The sequence below is a fragment of the Haliaeetus leucocephalus genome, unplaced genomic scaffold, assembly GCF_000737465.1.
Source record: "Haliaeetus leucocephalus isolate CR32 unplaced genomic scaffold, Haliaeetus_leucocephalus-4.0 Scaffold1, whole genome shotgun sequence".
Classification (NCBI taxonomy): Eukaryota; Metazoa; Chordata; class Aves; order Accipitriformes; family Accipitridae; genus Haliaeetus; species Haliaeetus leucocephalus.
In genome coordinates this window covers 16,285,353-16,305,147 of record NW_010972437.1, presented here as the reverse complement: position 1 = coordinate 16,305,147, position 19,795 = coordinate 16,285,353, and the positions used below count along the sequence as shown (strand labels likewise).

Genomic DNA, 19,795 nt, shown 5'->3' with positions numbered 1-19,795 from the left:
GCGGCGGGGCAGCGGGCTCGCTCGCGGGTGGCGGCCGCCCGCGGCGGCGAGCGGAGGAGCAGAAAGAGGCGAAGTGTCTCCACGGGCAGGAACGGGGCGGCGGGGGGTGTAAAACCCCACCCCTGCGATAGTCGCCGTCTCTTTCCCTGAGCGCAGAGGGGCTGGCTGGCTGCGCCCCGGGCTGCGACGCCGGCGTGGCATTCGGGGCTCCTGCTGGGTTTCCGACTCTTCCCGCAGTCGGGCGAAGCAGGAATTTTGTCCGTTAGACAAAAACAACAACAACAAAACACTACCAAAAAAACAAGCCCAAAGCGAAAGTGCAGTGAGCTTTCAGTCTCTCACGAATGATTACCTCAACAGGTTTACAGTTCCCAAGATGATGGCAGTGTAACTTACAAAATATTTCCATTGAAGAAGCTGTTTTGAAAGCAGAAATATGTAAAGAAGTACTCGCTACGGGATGGCATCTATGTTCTCATATGAACCTGTGAGAGGTAGGCATGTGTATTATCAGTGAATGTGTATATACACATGGTTAGCTAAAACCTTATTTTTTCAGAATTTAAGGTGTTTTCTGAGGCACTATGAAAACTCAAAATGTGCCTCTTCAGTGATCCGTGGAGCTGGGATTTCAGGATGTATGCAGCAGTATGCTGCTAATCTTTGTGTTGGGGCTTTTTTGGCATTTGACTCATAGAAAATTCATATTACTGCTTTTTTTTTCCCACCTATATCAGCAAAATGTTTCTCATTTGAAGCAAGTATTTTAAGAGCATCCACAGGTTTCATTCGGTTTGTTTACTCAAAAGTTTCTCTTACAACATTTGCTATACCCAGTTGTTTTCCAGTGTTCAAGTCTTTACTCAAAGATGAAATTCTTGGTCTCATTGCCATAGCTCTGGCAACACAGCATTCACAGGTACATTTGCAGGACCCCTTCATCAGACAAATTCTGGAGCTAATCTCTTTCTCTAATTCTGTCCCTGTTAGAATAAATGCAACATTTTGTATTGCTGCATCTGTTCTGGCTACATAGTACTGTTAATAATTGTGAGTCAAATTAATATCTAGAATGTCAGTTGCTAAAGACCAGGGTTGTCATCTTTGGGCTGACTATGTTCCAGTTGCTGTGTGGATACAGCATAACCAAGCCTGGCTAAAATAGTGGGGATATTTGTTTTGGGGGTTGGTTGGTTTGTGTTTGTTTTTTTTAATTTAGGGTGGTTGGGGTTTTTTTTTCCTCCTAACTGCATGTAGGGAGAAGAGTAAATGACAAGGAACAGTTGGCAAATTCCCTGATAAATATTGATGCCTATGAGGAGAAGCAGGAAAAGGAGCCAGTTTTTCTAACTGCAAGGAGTTCTGGATATGAGATAGATAACATAAGAAGCAGTTATTTATTCCAGCAGCAGGCAGTTCAGGGTGTGACTACGGAGTAGTTTTAATCCAATCTAAATCTAGACTGCTGCAGTCCTGCCCACAACTAGTCTCATGTTCCCACTGCCTCCTTGTGTTGGTAGTAGTGCTCCAGCAGCCTCGCAGTGAGCTAGCTCCAGCTTTAATTTTGGGGTTGGTTTTTTAGGGGGATTGTTGTTGCTTTTTTGAGGAGGTAGGGAGCTACTTTGGCATGCTCAACTGTGTAGCATAAAAATGCTAATACCGGTACAAGTAAGTGGCAAAAATACATGGCCAAAGATGGGGGAAAGCAGGAGTATGCTTTTCTGTGGCAGTGCAGACTTACATCACTGTTACATAACCATGACTTCATGTTACAATTTCAAAGCCAATGCTGCCATTGAACACAGGAGTTCTGTCTGCCTTTTGCTCATGTTTTCTGCTCCTGTGCTGGTTTCCTTGTGTTATCATGCCATTTGAAGTGGTCCGTGGAGCTGATCTGCATTAAAACTAACACAGTAAAAATACCTTTAGCATTTAGTTTTAAACTGGATTGGTTTGCTGATATGGTTCGCAGTAAGGCTGCTTGTGCTAGAAGAAAGGGAAGGGTGAGGTGGAAGCAGAAATGAGTCTCTAGGGTATGGGGGAATATATGACCAATTCTTCTAGTTACAGTTCCATCTTAAAGGGTCACTAGTAGTGACTTCTATTGCCCCTTTCTTACTGCATGGAGTCTGGATTTTAGGGAGCTACCAGGAAATTAGCTACATTCTCCTTATTTTTCCCTACCAAGTAGGAAATCAGGTCCAGTGCTACAATTCTGCCTGTTGGATCCATTACTTTTGGTACCAGCAGTCTAGATAAGAGCAGAACTCTTTGTTAATACTCCCAGTCTCAATCAATCAGTAAGTAAAATGCTGGAAGTTAGGTATAAATTTTAAATACTGTTTTTCAAATTGAGATTTGAATTTGCATGAATGAAATTAATGCCTTCATTTTCCATGAACTGTGAATCATATGAAGCTGAATCCCATTCGCTCTATTAGAAGCTGAACATAGTCTTTTAAATCCCGTTGCACTCATTTTTTGAAGTTACCTTTTACATGTACAGGACATTGCCATTTACTATGTAAATTGTTACAAGTGTCTCTGGAGAATTCCAGAGTACAAAATCAACATCACTGCAAACTCTGCAATTTTTTAAAGAGTATGAGAGCACACTTTAAATCACTTTCAGCCATAACAATACCCTTCTACAATTTAGTACCCGCCCCTGCAGTCAGCTGTAATATCTGATTTTATTCATTGAACTACATAAAATAGTCCTTCATTTGAAATGGAAAAAAAAGCCTACCCATTTATTTAAAGATGTGCTCCAGGTATTAGAATGAATATTCCAGTTAGTGGAGGGATACTCTCTGGGGAAGGAAGGGTGTGGATGAAGTAGCCTGTGTTACTAACAATGCTTTGAGACAGTATGCATCGACCTAACATTATGAACTACTGAACTGGTGTTTAGCAAAAAAAAAAAACAAAAAACAAAAAAAACCAACCAAACCAGCCTTTCATATGAAACAATGTAGGTGTTTTACACAAAACTTATAAACTTGGATTTAATGCTTGTTACGTCAAGCGATCCCTAAATGATTCCAAGCAAATAAAGAATTCACTTTGCCAGTACAGCCATGCCAGAGTTGAGATACAATTGCTTTTGCACACATCATTAAAATAAAGTTTGCGGGACAAAAGGTGTGACATCCATACAGTAGTCTGTTGCACCTTCTAGGAAAGTCAAACCACATTTCTGTATTCAGGCTCTATGATATGGAAGATATTCAAGAGCAAGAAAACATGAATAAAAGCTTCAAACTGTGGTCCTTAGAATTTTGACCAGGGTCCAAGGCAAGTTATCCTCATACCCTTCTTGCTTGGCTTATCCTCTTGTGACTGCACCACTTTCCTTAATAGTATCTGTGGTTTATGCATAATCCCAGAAGATAGTGAGAGATGATTGTGGCTGTCCATACTGTGTACTGTGAGGTAACCATACTTTAAATATCAGGAGAGGAGATGTGAATTACTGATTTTTATTTATTTATTTATTTATTTTTCCTTAATGCTGGTACTTTGGGGGTTGTTTGGTTGGTTTTGGTTTTTTTGAGACTTCACTAACCTGTCCTCTACTGTACTTAACATTATGGTAAATTTTGATCTTAAAATTCATGTCATGTATTACTAAAGAAGCAAAGGACCTATGTTAGCAAAGTTCACTCTGTCTTGAAATTGAAGTCTGTGACATTTTATAGTGTTGTAGTCTTATATGTCATGAGCTGTAGTTTCAGGAATTGTTACTGAAATTGTTCACAAAGTGTAAAAAGTTGATAGTATTGTGTGAAAAGGTGTGTCTGAGTCTTGCTAATTCTTAGTGGTTGGTATTACTGATTTCTAGATAAAAGATGTTTTGATTCACCTTGTAGTGTTGCTTGTGTTGCCATTTTCAAATACGGCATAGAATAAGATATGTCCGTGTGACTTAATGTTATTGAGCTTTCATCTTTTTACTGCTTAATGCCGAAAGCTGAGTTTTGGTTTTTTTAATGCTATTTGTTAATTCACAACTGAGTAAACATAAAGTGTTGAAAATGTCTTAAAATCTGGTTACTGGTGATATGCACCAATTTTAAATCTCAGTCCTCAAACACTGTAACTACACATACATTTACATTCTGTACATCCAGAATTAGATTCAGAGTTAACCTGCTTTTATTTGGCTATTGTTTAAACCTATCCCCGGACATAAAATTAAATGTTGAGGTGAGCAGAGCTATAGTTCAAACTACTATGTGAGTTAATGCTCAAACATACTGCACATATTACTTGAATTTTATATTAATACAAGTCACATTATATATGTTTTTAGTTACATACTTCTATTTCTTAGTATTCTCTCTTTTCCCTTCTGATTACTTTTCAGGTCTGTTAACTTGACCATCTTTTCAGTGATGAAACAACATTGGGAATTATGGACAAAAACATCGGAGAGCAGCTTAACAAAGCTTATGAAGCCTATCGACAAGCATGCATGGATAGGGACCATGCTGTGAAAGAACTACAACAAAAAGTATGCATTGGGTTCTGAATTGTATCTTTAAAGGCATCCTTCCCATGGAGGACAGTGGTACATGTAGATTTCAGTTTCACTTCAGCTATGCGCACTTTAGTGCATCTGTTAAAGTTGGAAGTTGTCGTTATGAAACCAGACCAGTGCACTGCAGAGTAACTCATTAGGCTGTGAATATAGTAGGTGGGTTTCAGGTTTTTGACCTTTGATTTTTTTGTAGTTTTAAAGGTGAGAAAAGTGTTGTCTGTTTTGGCGGATTAATGAAGTCTTTTAATGTAAACAGCAAAGATGTATATAAAATTTACCTAGCTTTAATGAAGTACTTTTTGAAATTTAATTTGCTTTCTTAAAAAATTACTTTTTAAATTATTAATGTAAATAGTTAAAATTAAATCTTTTTTCTTAATAGGCAGATACGCCATATGAATTACTAGTTTACTTGATGTAAAGGTCAAAGACTCTTAATATGTTAAGCACTGTGCAAACTATGAGGACAACAGAGTTTGTGTGTTGAAACATTTACAGCAAACTTTCCTTAAAATTATTAGACTAATTATTGATTTTTTAAAAACAATAATCTGTACAATTATTCTTTAATTATGAAGTAACAGGAAGATTCTGGAAGCATTCTGACCAGTAAGGAGCACCTTTGAATTTTTACTTAGTCTGTTGTAGAATACATTACTTCAGCCAAAACTCTTCTAGGACTTCTCATCATGTATGCCAGCATATTGCAAAGCTATCAGTTTTGGGCATTGTCATACTAATTTTATCATGCATATTCTGCCCAGCAGTGGAACCTCTGTTACAGGAAGGCTTGAATATTTTTGATGCTACAGGACTTTCTGATACTTCCATAAAACTGGTAGGCTGGGACTTTGTTCAGGGGCAGATGAACCATACTCGGTGTCAAGTTATGGAAGCAGTAGTAGAATTGGGAGCGGGGAAAGGTCTAGTAGAGAATATCCTGATATCTGGGCACAATTCCGCTGTCCCCTTGCATAGCAAAATAAACTAGCCAAGGCACTGCAGAACAGGTGACAAGTCAGTCGTGTGCAGTCACCCACTATGCAGTCAATCTCCATTCGTAGTCTGTTGCAGCAGTGCTGGTGCAAATCTGTAGTGTTTTCTGTACTTAACAAGCACAAGTAGCGTGTCAATACATTTTGTGCTGAAACTGCAACTAACTTCATAAAAGGCAACACATTTTAGAATGTTTGGGAATCTTTTATATTTTGTATCTTGTGATGAACAGTTAATTATTTGAAGGAAAACCAGTCAAGTTAATTCTCCTGGGTCATGTAACAATACATGAAAGAAACTTCTGCCCAAGAAACAAGATGTCAAGTACAAGGTCAGATAGCCCTTCTAAAGTCTATGGAAGAAAACTAGAGAAGTGTGTGAGATTATCAGTGTTAAGTGAACTAAATGCTTCCAAGATTTCTCTCTGCATTTTCTCTGGTTCAGAAATTAAAACTGAAAGCCTTTCATAAAGGATTACTACCAGTTCAAATCTTTGTCCTAATCAAACTTTCAGTAGTTGGATTTCATGACTTCAAAAGAGAACAAAAGTATTTTTTCAAGAAGAGTTGATACTATAATTAGTTGGGGGGGGTTGTTTGTGTTGTTTTTCATGTTTTTTAACCAAACTCCTGTTTTTTTTAATGACCTTTGTACCATGCTTTACTTTAGTAACTTCCTCTGTTCATTGTGTGGCCTTCACACGTTGTTGGATTGTCCACCATTCTGTTGTTAACAGTTTACTACTTAAGTTACCGATAGGCCACTTGTTTTGCCAGTCTCTAGAGCTGGGAGCCATGTCAAGCACACAGAAGCCAGAGTCATCTCGGCCAGATGGTGTTTGATACAGATGGATGGTTGGTTGTCATGCAGATCTTCTAGTTGGTAACTTGTTGCTGCCATCTGACTCAAGGAATAATTTGTGCACACTGGCTGTCAAAAGCATCTTCTCTTCTGTCTGTTTTAGCTGTCATGTCTGTGCTCTGTACAGAAGTGTTGACAAGACATTGCTGTTGTACATTTTCAATTTGGTTCTCAGTGATTTTTCTGCTTCATGAGGTCTCTTATAGCTGCTGGAGTGTACTGCTCTTTGATCACTTTTTTTTTTTTTTTTTTTTTTTTTTTTTTTTTTAAACAAACTCATAAACTCTCATAGTACAACTACTACCTGGCCTTTTAAAATAAATTTTGCTTGTAGATTTTTTTTTTTTTTCCTGTCTGCTTTACAGACAAACACATTGGGCAGTAGGGGTGTGTGGAATTTAAATGTGACTGAGATTTGAGAATTAGATTGGATAGTATGGATAACCTATGAATAGACAGGAAAACAGTGACTAGTCTTGTCCCAGGTCGTGACCTGTTCAGTAATATACATATTCTTAATATTAGAAAAATTTGGTGCATTCCTGTAAGTTTCCTTGCTGGGACTTCACAAGTTTTCTTGCTTGTTTTCAGCACTACTGTAACTGCAACATTAGGCATGTGCTAATGAAATAATAGGTTTTGAATATTAGCATCTTCCTTCCCACCTGACCATTTGTTCAATTAACTGGCTGTCTAATAATATTTAAACACTTTGGTGAAATGTGAGCAGTCATATTAGGCTCTGTACGGCCTGTTTATAGCATGAGATGGAGTATAGTTAGATGAAGAATGGGGCTGCTTGCTTGCTTTTCCCCCCATATTAGAAAATCTGGGGGAAGAAGTTTACGTCTTTCTATAGATAAACTAACTGACCAGCATTCTGAAGAATACTAAAATTCTAATTTTAAACCTGATGTATTCTATGGCTATGAATGAAGAATCCTAACTTAAAAGTTATCCTATCCTTTACAACTGCCGCAGTTGAAACAGTTACTGAGAATCAGGATTTATTTCCTATAATACCTTTTCTAATCAGTGCAATCTCAAAAATACAGACTTGCCAAAGGTGACTGTAGTTGGGTTTTCAAGCATAGGTCCACAGCTACATTTTTCTTTAAAAATTAGTCCTGCTTTTTATATGCCAAATAGGAGACCCATAGTCAAAACAGAATAAGATTAACGCTAATTAAATTATATTTGCAGACAGAAAACTACATGCAGCAAATACGTGAACAGCAGGAAAAGATAGAGCTTCAAAACAGCATTATTGCAAAACTGAAATCACAGTTAGCTGCTCGGAATGCTAATAGAGGTATGTACTCCAGTTTGCACGTTATTTCTTTTAATGCTGTGTTGCATTGATGAATAGTTCTGACTTTGTTGCTTCAGTTTTTACAATATACATCTCTCAAAGCAGTATCTTACTTTTCTGTGAACGTGAGAGTTAACACAAATGTGCAGTTTCAAAATCTATTTATAAAATGCAACACTTCTGAGGTCTCTCTATCCTCTTCAAGAAATGGTGAGATTTTCTTTAGAGGTAAGAACCTGCTTACACTGAAGCCAATAAAAGATATGAAAATAATGGGTTTAAATCATTCACTAGAACTAAAAACAAAGTTGTTACATATTAATTTTACAATTATCTATTAATAAGTTTGGCTTAGGTTGTTCTAGATGTGAGTGCTATGGTTATATGTCTTTTATGTTAGATGAGTCTTGTGATGATAATCTTACTGGATAACCAAAGCTTTATAAGCAGATAATTCTCTTTCAAATCAAATAGTCATTGGTGGATAATTTTCCACTGTTTGACTGTATTACACAAATAAGAGAAAAGAGTCAAAGTAACCATGTGTTAATCTGCCATGCTCATTAAATATTTATTCACACTAGCCTAACACTCTGGTTTTCATAAATACTAGCGAAGTGGTTGGCTTTTCTTTTTAAGAGTACATGTGCATTCTTTATTGCTGGTTTAGTCTTGCATTGTCTCTAAGCACAGAATTGGGCTTCTCTTACTTGTTTATGATGAAGACTTGCTCAGAGAAAATAAAGAAGTTAGTATAAGCCTAGCTTCTTTTAATTTTGCTTGTACTTAGAAGCTGGCTGGGGAAAAATGCAGTGACAATCAGCTGCTTCTTTTCTTTAAGGTAATGCGCATCCCTACATACTGATGCATGAAGACTTTGAAACCTCCAACTTATCTTTCAGCCAGCTCTCTGAAAAACTGAACGTAGCAAAGCAAAGAGAAAAACTCTTAAAGGTATGGTCACCTGCAGTATCTTTAACATCACATTTGTGCTGTGATTATACTAGGAGAACCTATAGAGATAAGTGAGATTTTTATTGGTGCCTTTGAACTGCACTTCTTCTAATACAACATACTCACCTGAAGTGCATGAATGTTGTGCCACTGCAGTCTGCTTAGGTGAACTAAGCATCTATCTTTGATTCTTTCCAGTGCAATCGCTGTTTGGCCATCGAGCTCCCTAGAATAGTTTTGATCATAAAGTAGGAACTTACTTGCTTATTTATTTCTTAACCTGCCAAAACCAGTGGTCAAGAAGGGGCTTTCTCTTTCTCTCACAAGAGCTTTTCACACTGCACCCAGTCTGTGTATTTTTGCAAGAAATGGAGAATCTGCACTCAAAAAGTGATGAAGTGGAGAGTGAACTATCCATTGCTCTGGAGAGTCTAATGATTTGTTTGGTTTTTTAAATAGCCAGTTTTAATACGATGTCTCTTCTGCCCTTCTTCACTGAAGTAATACCGAGATTTTCACTACAGCCTGTTGAGAGTAACAGGAGTAAGAGTAAAGCAATAGTGCAGAATAGATGGGAAATACCTTGAATGGATTTTGCATATTGAGAAAAGACAGTGACAGAGATGCACAAAGTTGCACTGTTCTTATCCTAAGTCATCCTACTGTGTTTTTTGAGAACTGTCTTGTAACATAAAATCTCTTATTTTTGAATATGAATCTCCATAGCAGGGATCTTGTAAGGGTCATAAAAAGACCCTTATACAAAATCAAGTATTGCATTTAAAAATAATTTTGTTTCTTAAACCTGAGCTATAAAAAATTAATTACGCTGAATTCACAGAAATGCTTTTTTTTAATATCAGAAATGTTAATTTAAAAATAATTTAATTGGATTACTGATGCTTGCTTAATTATCTTAAAGGAATCTGATTTGAGACTAAGCCTTTGCAAACATTTTAAACGTACTGTTACCAAAGACTTACATACACTCCTTTTATTTAAAAAAAAGTCTTTATATAATTTTTCTACGCTAGAATCTGTAATCACAAGATGTCATTTCTTTCCTAGTCTTTGCATTTATTTGGAATACAACACAACTAAAGGGTTAGTTCTTTGATGGAACATCTTTGCATATTTTTGCATTTCTCTGTCTTGAGTTGGATAAAAATTATGTCTTACGGTTGCACATGGAGTCTATGTCCATTAGACCAAGCCTAATATTTCATATTCTTGTTTCTGAATGCTTGCTCAAGGACAGTAGTTTTAAGTAACTTAGTCATATAATGAGTAGGAGAAAGGAAGCTGTGTTATCTGCTCTTCTCATGGGGAAAAACTGAGAAATGATGCAATCTATACAGAAGATTACAGGCAATGCATGAGAAGCTGGAATCATTATTTCAGGGGCTATTTTCTTAATGGAATGTAAGTTATTTGTTTTTATCTGCGTTTTTTTTCTGTAGTCAGTTATTGCAGTGACCTCTCAGCAATAAGTAGTTTATCTAGATTTTGCTTCATCTGTGTGTTACGGAGGTGTACCTGCCACACTGTGCCACGAACAGAAATATTTCTGATATAACTCCATGCAGAATCAACTATTAACTATACAGTCTGTCTGCATTTAAGCCCAGGCACAGTGCTATACAAATAAGATCTTTTTCAGAGGGGATCAGTAGAGATCCCCAGAGTGCCAAGTCAGGCTGACCCAGCCTATTCTATGTTCCTGTTACTGGGAATGTAGGAGCTCCCTTACTCTAAGTGTTGAGAGGATGGATCTTGAGGAAAATATGTTTGACTGGACCAAGGCTGGCTTCTGCAGAGGCACGTGGATATCTTTGCACCATCCTTCCAATATAAGGAGGACCCTAATGTTTGGTGTTGTGCCTAGTAAGCTTCCACTAACCTGGCAAGAGTGATAAAAGATGTCCAGACAGCACAGCAGAGGTATGCACACTTGTACTAGCTCTGGCTGTGTCTTGGCCATGCCATTCATGGGCTGGCTGTGAGTGGAGATACATAGCAGTCTCTATACACAAGTCCTCATTTTACTGAATAAACGCAGGGGAGGAGAACCATGTAACCCCAAATTCCTGATGAAGATGATGGAAAACTAATTGTATTGTCATAAACGCGTTATATGTTTTTATGGCAGCTACCAATTTTTGCAATTTTTTAATGTAGAACCTTTGATGTGTGATGGATAATAAGGTAAACTGCATGGAATGAATGTATGGAACAAGCTGGGGAAAATGAACAGTAGCAAATCACCAAGACCACATTGAGTTAACCTAAGAGTTCCCACTTCTCTATCTTTCTGAATAAATGAAGTAAAAGTTAAAAGTTTAAAAAAAAAAAATCATGTCCCATGTTAAAAAAAAAAAAAAAAGGCAAAAGGAGCTGATTCTTCACAGGATAGATAGTCCACCAGTGGAACTTCCTGCTTCAAGGGAAAATTGGACAACTTCATGGAAGAAATCTGTTGAGAGTTAATAAATACATAGAAACTATTACTAAGAAGGTCTGGGAATTTATTAAAGGATGCATCATGAGTGCCTCCTGTTTTCTTGTACTCTTCCCTAGACATCATATTTTGACACCTGTTAGACCAAAAATCCATCATCCTGTCACTGACCCAGTATAGTTTTCTTGTATCTAATTCAATAATGTATTGGCTTTTTCAGCTGTTGAAATTTGGAAGCTCGAATATTCCATTTGAAAGCCTGTATTTTTCTAATCATATTCTATCCACATTCTGCTCTACACCAAATAAATTATGTCTACAGCCATTGTCCTCTACTGCATTCACTGCTTTATTCTACTTCTCCACCAAAAATTTCAGGCTTGCAAAATGTACAGTTCCAGATAATAAATTGTGATTACAGCTTTTAAGTTAAAATGTTGCTGTTTCTTCCTGTCTTTCCTTGAAACTCAGAGTCTCTCCTGCGGCTGGAGGTGCCTGGGTTTATCGATACCTATTGAAACTATCTTTTGCTAAGTCCTATGGAGTTTCTCAGTGGACTGTATTCTGTTCTACAGTAAAGTTAATAGAAATCCTGGATTAATTGTAATAGGTGCATGGTTAGAGCTTAAATTTCAGATGTTTAAAATGAGGGAGGGGTTAGCTTTTCTGTATTTCCAATAGGTGGCCATACTTGTGTATTTTACCTGCTGTTGTCAAATTCTGTTGCCATTGTGTCATAAAATGCTTTGGGTTTTGTTTTTGTTCACATTCATCTTCACTGAAAGAGGTGAGTGGACCAGATTGGTTTGGTGGTCAGTACCAAACTATATACAAGATTATCAGATTTTTTTCAGTCCCCTGCTTAAGGAGACCTAAGGGACCTAAATTGCTGCCTGTTTGAGTATAGCCTGGCTAAACTTTATTAACTAGGAAGAATGTAGATCCAGTTACTGTTTCAGAGCCAAGGCTGCTCAGCAAACAGAAAACTTTAGTAAGCGAGATTAGGCAATGTCAAGTAAAGCTGCTTCTGCATGCTATTTTTAGTACAGAGTCAGACATCAGAATCCTTGTAAACTCCATAAAACATTAAGCTAAAGTCAATACCTGTGACAAGAAAACATGCTCATGTTCATGTTTTCCTGGGTCAAGAACCTCAGTATTAAACACAGTGTCAAGTTTGTTGATCAGAATTTCTTGTGCCATGAAAGAGAGGACGAAACTGTGTGTCAGGAATGAATAATGCATTTGGTATACAAAACTGTTCATCCTGCAATAAATGTTTAGGGGTTTTTTGTGCAGGACATAAGCAGAGGAATGGCAGATTTATGGTAGTCATCTTTGTGCTCAAAATCATGGTGCTAAAATGACTTACATAACTAAGAGCGGCTACCACAGCAATCTTGTACAGTTGTGTGTTCCAGTCAATACCAGCTTCTCTAGTGTCACTTTGTTTCCTATCTTTGATGCAAAGAAAGCTGTACTTCATGATTTTATGCTGGCTGACAATTTTATGCATTTAGCTGTTCTTTGCTGCTGGTGTGATGTATGCGGCAGGATTAATTAGGCCGTGCTACCTGATATAAGAAATTCTGGTATCAATAGCCTTTTTTGTTATTGCTTCATCTGTTCAAGCTATCTCTACCCAATAATAAAGAAGAGTTTGTGATTAAACTGTTAAAAGTTACAGTTAATATTCTCTGAGACCACTTACAGTAGTTCATCAGTTGAATAATATTTTTCCTTGAAACCCTGTGACAGTGTGTTTATTCTAGGAAGCCACTGAAACAGGCCTTTATAGCACACTTCAGAGAAGAATAAAAGGACCTGTCTTTGTAGCAGCACAGTCTGGGGACTGACTGGCTGTGGAGCAGCTCTGCTGGAAAGGAGCTGGGGTTTTGTTAGACAGCAAGCTGAACGTGAGCCAGCAGTGTGTCCTGGCAGAAAAGAAGGGCAACAGCTTCCTGGGCTGTATTAACAGGAGTACAGCTAGCACACCCAGGGAAGCAAGTATCTCCCTCTGTTCAGCATTCATTGGGCCGCATCTAGAATACTACATCCAGTCTGGGGACCTCCAGTATAGGAAAGACTAGAGTGAGTTCAGCAGAGGCCTCACTGAGATAGTTGGGGGCTTGAGTACATATGCCATGAGAAGAAGCTGCAGAAACTGGACTTGTCCAGCCTGGAGAAGAGATGGCTTCAGCGGAAGCTAATAACCTCAATGTAGGTATTGGAAAGCTATCAGGCAGATGGAGCCAGGCTCTTAACGGTGGTGCATGGCAAGAGGATGAGAGACAATGGGCAGTTGAAACATGAAAGGTTCAGACTGGACATAAGGGAAAACTTTTCACCATGAGGACAGCCAGGCATTGGAAAAGGTTGCCCGGAGAAGCTGTGCAGTCTCCATCCTTGGGGAATTCAACACCAAACCGAGTAACCTGATCAGACATAGTAACTGACCCTGCTTTGATCAAGAGCTAGAGAACCCTTAAGGTGCCTTCCAACTTGAATTATCCTCTGATCCTATCAAGCCTCTCCAAAAGAGAAGATATTCATCTGTTCATAATACAGAGAGAACCTCTTTGCTGGCTGCTAATAGCAGCACGCTTAAAAGACCCATTGTATGGCCAAGGACTTAACTGAGCAGGTATGACCTGTGTGACATACTTATTTGTCATGGTATTAGCTTTATAAACTTCAGCCAGTTTATAAATGTTACCACGTTGTTGCAAACACCCAAACTCAGTCAGTATTAGAAACTGTAAGATCATCAAGCTATGAAGGGCTGTATTATTGAAAGATCCCAAAAGGTGTAATTGTTTCTCCAGTGTTTTTCCTGGTGTGATATCCTGACGGTGTGCAAGAATGATGATTTACGTCAGTATGTACTGATATATCTTCATTGCAACATGTTGCATGGCTCTTCTCACATTGTTTCCCATGTGGTTTTTCTCACTGCTTGCTTAAATCTTGTCCCCACTTCCTGCAGGAGAAGGTAGGAGAAATTAAAGAGAACTACTGGCCATTACTGCAGTGCTCCCAGTTATCTGAAAGCTTTTGAAAGCCCACATGTTATTTGGAGCTGTAATAGTCCCAAACAGATAAACTCTGTGTGTGCAGACCAATGCTGTATCACAGGCTCAGTGAAAGTTATTTTACTGTCTTTAAGATGGAGTTGTTCTTCAAGGGCAGGTGTTGTCTTTGACATAAGCTTTTTCATAGGTGTTTGGATTTCCAGCAAATCTTTTTCAAAGGAAAATACAGGAGAAGCTGCATCCCATTGGCTTTTTAAAAGGGAAATGGAATCTGACCATGGAATGGTCAGAGTAGATATAAGGAAGAAATTTTTCACAATGAGGGTGGTGAAACACAGGATCAGGTTGCCCGGAGAGGTGGTAGATGTCCCATCCCTGGAAACATTCAAGGTCAGGTTGGATGGGGCTCTGAGCAACCTGATCTAGTTGAATATGTCCCTGCTCATTGCAGGGGGAGGTTGGACTAGATGACCTTTAAAGGTCCCTTCCAACCCAAACTATTCTATGATTCTAATGTTTGGGAACCCTGTGACCAAATAATGGCTCAGTAGTAGCTTGGGGTCTGTGAACCCACACCATAGAATATCACTGCCTTCACTTTCCTGGAATGGTAAAAAGCAGTTCCCCATACTATAGCTACTGTGACTTTGTAGTCTTTAAAGAACATGGAAAAGGTATATAGTTATAAAATTACGTTCAGCATCTGGCCCTGCTATAACTTTCTTCAAAGTATTTTCAGATCTGTTAAGAATACTTTTATGCATGTCTCCATCTCCTCTTAACACAAATTGGTTTTTTTCCCCACATCACCAGATATGATTGTCTTTTCTCATTCATCAGATACTTCCTTAACTTGCTTTGAACTTTCTGTCCCTCATAGTACTCTAATTCTTCCTAGTGTTCTTCTTGTGCCATTTGAGAAAATGAAATCTAGCTACTGTAGCATCCAGTTACAGATGATGATATGTGGATTCTTTAGCCTAAAATCTTCAGTCTTCTTGTTTGGTTGTTTTTTTCCAGAACTATATCAAAAAATCTTTCTCCTTTTTTTTCTCTTTTGCTGTTTGGGGTTTTTTGGTTGGTTTTTTTTTTATAGGAGTCAATACTGTGCCCTGGCAGTCAAAAGGGCCAATCATGTCCTGGGGTGCATCAAGCACAACATAGCTAGCTGGTCGAGGGAGGTGATTGTCTACACTGCACTGATGCAGCCCCACCTTGAGACCTGTGTGCAGTTTTGGGCACCTCAATATAAGAAGGACATCAAACTATTAGAGTGTGTCCAGAGGAGGGTGACCAAGATGCTGAAAGGCCTCGAGGGCAAGACTTACAAGGAGCGGCTGAGGTCACTTGGTTTGTTCAGCTTGGAGAAGAGAAGGCTGAGGGGTGACCTCATCGCAATCTACAGTTTCTTCAAGGGGGGCAGCGGAGGGGGAGGTGCTGATCTCCTCTCTCTGGTGACCAGTGATAGGACACGAGGAAATGGAATGAAGCTGCATCAGGGGAAGTTCAGGTTGCACATTAGGAAAATGTTCTTCACTGAAGAGGTGGTCGGTCACTGGAACAGGCTCCCCGGGGAAGTGGTCACAGCACCAAGCCTCTTAGAGTTCAAGGAGCATCTGGATGACACTCTTACTCATATGGTTTAGTTTTAGGTAGTCCTGCGAGGAGCAGGGAGTTGGACTCAATGATCCTTATGGGTCCGTTCCAACCTGAGATATACTGTGATTCTGTGATTTTGTTCAAGGGTCTGCTCGAAAATTAAGGTAGATGCAGAGTATCACCTTCTTCAGAATTGTTTAAGATTGATTGAAATTAATGAAATATTATTTTATATATTGTACATACAATATATTGTACATAAAATGTTAACGTAAATGATATAGTAAGTGAACCAAGAGAGTGTCTTTATTTTTTATAAACACTAATAGGACATTCAGAAATTCAGAACATACAGTTGTTTTGAGTAATCATATATGATGAGTTACATCTATGTGTAGTGGTAGAAGGTCTTTACTATCAGTTTAAAATTAATAATGCAATAAATAAGACTGACCCTTACTTATGTTGCAAAAGCTTAATTTAGTTTATTCCAGACTGCTGAACAGTGATATTCCACAAGCCCCAATTTTATTAATTGTACTGGTGTTTCTAAAATTATTTTTTAGGAACAGTTAGAAAATGAGAGCATGAAGTTGAAGCAACTTGAGGACAACAACAATCAAAAGGAAAGGAAGCTTGTATCTATTATTTCCAACCAAGAAGATAAAATAAGAACTCTGAAAAGCAAATTGAAAGAATTAAACGAAGCACAAAAGGGTATACAGATGCCAATGTATAAAAGGGAGGTAAGATAAGAAACCAAGTAGAGATAAAATGAAAAAAAACAAACATTTGTAAATTATTACTTTTTTCAAACATGTTTATACTAATTATTCTAAGAAACTGTTTTTAAATTTCAGCATTATATAATTACTAGGAAATGATTAAAGTATATAAAGCACATAGGAAACACTGAACTATTAAATATATATTGGTTGGTTTGTGTGTTAATTATTTTATGTTATGTCATTAAAATGTTAGTAATTGTGAAAACTCCAGATTAGCTTTTCTGGTTTATAATTTTCAGTTGGAAGTTCTCACCAAGACTGAGTTGCTTTTTTCACTTTTATGCCACCCTACATTTCTTACAGAATAGCGTGCAGAGTGCTATTCTGTCCTTGTGGGATAGCTAGAGTGCAGTCACGGATGTGAATCTGACCATGTAAACATATTTTAGCTAGCTAATTTAAAGTGAACGTAGGTAAGGGTAGGACCACAGCAACACATAACTTGTTGCTATTAGACTTGCCAAGCATTGCTTAAGTTACTGTGGCAAGCATTTGTAACCCGTGTTGCCAGGTGTAAGGCAGCTCAAATGTGACTATGGGAGCTGCAGTTGCAGTTTAGTGCAAGGTAAGACAAACCTGTATGCTATGGGTGTGTGATTATAAACAATGTATCACTGCAATCAGCTGATTTGGCAGACATATGATCAAGTTCTGTGTCTGATTTGGAGCACATATGAACTACCGAGGCCATCTGGTAACGTAGATCTAGTGGAACTGCATCTTAATGACTGGTTATTATAAAAACTCTCTTTGATGCCTTGCAGATTTAAAACTATGTAATACTAGAGTGAACCACAAGGTGGTAGTCAAAGTTAATAACTTGTTTTAAAACCTGCTAGAATGCTTGAGATACTAGCTTGTGATGTGTTCGTTGAAAATTTCAGTGAATAAATTGGTTTTTAAGAGCTAAAATAGCTGGATACCTCACTAACAAGTTTATACATAATCTTACCTTATACATGATTGAAACAGAATTACAGTCAAGCAATATTCTTAGAACCAGTTTCCTTTCAAGGGATTATGAGCAGAGGAATGCCACACTGGGTTGCTAAGTTAAACTAAAAATAGGAATTTCACACAAACAGTAAAAAGCTGCTTTTGTCATTTTGTGAATGTTTTGAGAGCTTCCAGAAGGAATAGGTGAAGGATCCCATGACATCTTTATTTATATCAGGGTGAAGAGCAAAATTAATGTGCTAACCTGTGATCAATATTTTCATATTTTACTTCAAGGTGAAAAGTAAGAAAGGTGTTCCAGATAAGCCTGAATTATCGCTAGGGATCTCTGGTATTTCACCTATGCCTGAAAGGTAAATACTTTTGCAGCATTTTTTTAATTTGCTTTTAATTGTTTTTTCTGCCATTAAATAAGACCAGCCATTTCCCTCTTTTCTACACACTACCTTAAAAAATGGATGGGGGGAAGGGAGGAGCAGGAGAGGTCAAAGAGCCAGTGTGGGAAGGTAATAAAGCCAGCAACTATGCGGAGTCATAGCTGGGGCTTTGCAAGTATGTAGGGATAAGTTGGGAGGAAGAAAAATAGCCACTTGGTTCAGCAGGAGGTTGAACTGTGGGAAACAGCAGTGGATGTTAATGCTGGGTTTTGGATAAGCATTAACTCTCTTCAGAACAGGAATGTACAACCCTAATGAATTAACTGATGGCAGCACAGCAGAGGAGCCTGCTGTGCTTGCCAGGAGGAGGTCTGGTAGTCAGCATGAAGAAATAATTCTTGGCCTGATCCGTCCTAAATGAGAGAGTTTGAAACCAGGTTTATCTGTAAGTTGAAGCCAGCTAGCCCTTGCTATGACGAAGGGACCAAGAGCAGTATATTTCCTAAGCAAGTATTCCCTCTTCTGTCAGTGTTTTGGCAAAAATATTGACCAAAGTCTTAGGTTTGCATTTTTCACAGGATAGGCAGTAATACCACTTTTAACAATTTTGCCGAGGTCAAGTAGAGGATTCTCTAAGGTGAGGCTAGGAGAATATTAGGGAAAACTATCATAAATTCTTGCTGTCATCTTATACTCTTGCCTAGGCATCTGCTTTTGGCTACTCTCGGACATAGGCTAGGTGAACTACGTGGATCTTTAGTCTGACTCACTACTACTGCTTTATGATAAGAGAGGAAATAAGACTGTGATATGATAAAGACTTTTTTGTCTTTACTGATTTATATCTAAAAAATGACAAACCTTTACCTGTCTTCTGTCTCCCTGCTCTCGAGTAGCTCCCTTACTTTACTGTTTTCTTGGAAAGAGGTATGTGACTGGTAAGATTACTGGTAATCTTACACTAGTAAGATTGTAGTATCACAAATGTCTAGCAAATTAAGATTGATTCATCTAATCATATGTATATTTTAAAGCTCTGATTAGAAACTTGTGTTAAGAATATTTTTTAATTTCTTCTTTATCAAAACACCTGAAAAACGGTCAGAATGTAAGTATTAACAGTAGCAACTTTTAACTCCTTCTGTAGATTGTTTTCAAATGAGATACAAATAGACATTATGCCTTCAAAAAGAGAAACAGAAGTACAGCAGAAGTAGGAACACAGCTCATGACACTCCTGATTGCTATAAGAATAAGCGATAAAAAGGAAAACAATTCACTGGATTAAAGAAAAATCTGGTTTGAGCTCTTTTGGTACAAAGATGCAAAAGAGAACACAAATCCAGTCTGTCACCAACTTCACTTTTATCATGCTTGAAGTTCATTTTATAAAATCCATGATACTGTGCTTAGAAATATAAATTACTCAGCAAGCTTATCAAAACTTCACAGTGGAATTTTATGGATGCATCAATAACTGAATAACATAGTGCCTTTGGGCAAATAAAACTCATGCCAGAATGAAGAACTATTTTTACCATTCTCAGTGCAGATAACTAAATATCGGATGTCCATATGATACTCTGGAAAAGATACAATTAAAAAAATCCCTCAAAATAAAAGGAGAAGTCATGTGATATTGTATAAAACAGAGAAGAAATGAGTTCACAAGCCCCTCTCCAAAATGTCAGGTAGACAGAGAAGGAAGGAGCAGTAACAAATGCTTGTGTGTTCCTTCTCCTGCAAAGTCTGAAGTGCACAGAAAGCAGTGGAGAACAATTAATGTTCACAGCAGCAGCACCTTATTTTCCCTAGAATGAGATGGAAACAGTACCCTTGTGAAAGATAAGCTGTTCCACAAAATACCTGAGGGAACTGAAAGAAATGTAAAGGCTGGGTTTTTTTTTTTTGGGGGGGG

The 19,795-nt window shown here is 38.0% G+C and overlaps 1 protein-coding gene across 6 annotated transcripts in view; it reads left to right on the top strand.

Annotated features, from left to right (window-relative positions):
* TANK (TRAF family member-associated NFKB activator) overlaps positions 1 to 19,795 on the top strand; it is a 28,041-nt gene that overhangs the window by 193 nt on the left and 8,053 nt on the right. Inside the window, exons 2-7 of one of the 6 annotated variants that reach the window (XM_010567693.1) lie at positions 361 to 494; positions 4,370 to 4,516; positions 7,604 to 7,712; positions 8,554 to 8,666; positions 16,322 to 16,501; positions 17,777 to 17,853. In XM_010567693.1, the coding sequence (XP_010565995.1) occupies positions 4,418 to 4,516; positions 7,604 to 7,712; positions 8,554 to 8,666; positions 16,322 to 16,501; positions 17,777 to 17,853 (578 nt within the window). In that variant the 5' untranslated portion in view covers positions 361 to 494; positions 4,370 to 4,417. Of the gene's footprint in view, positions 1 to 360; positions 495 to 4,369; positions 4,574 to 5,310; positions 5,382 to 6,318; positions 6,422 to 7,603; positions 7,713 to 8,553; positions 8,667 to 16,321; positions 16,502 to 17,776; positions 17,854 to 19,795 lie in introns of those variants that run through there. The other 5 variants (XM_010567702.1, XM_010567697.1, XM_010567729.1 and 2 more) reach the window with 5 other exon arrangements.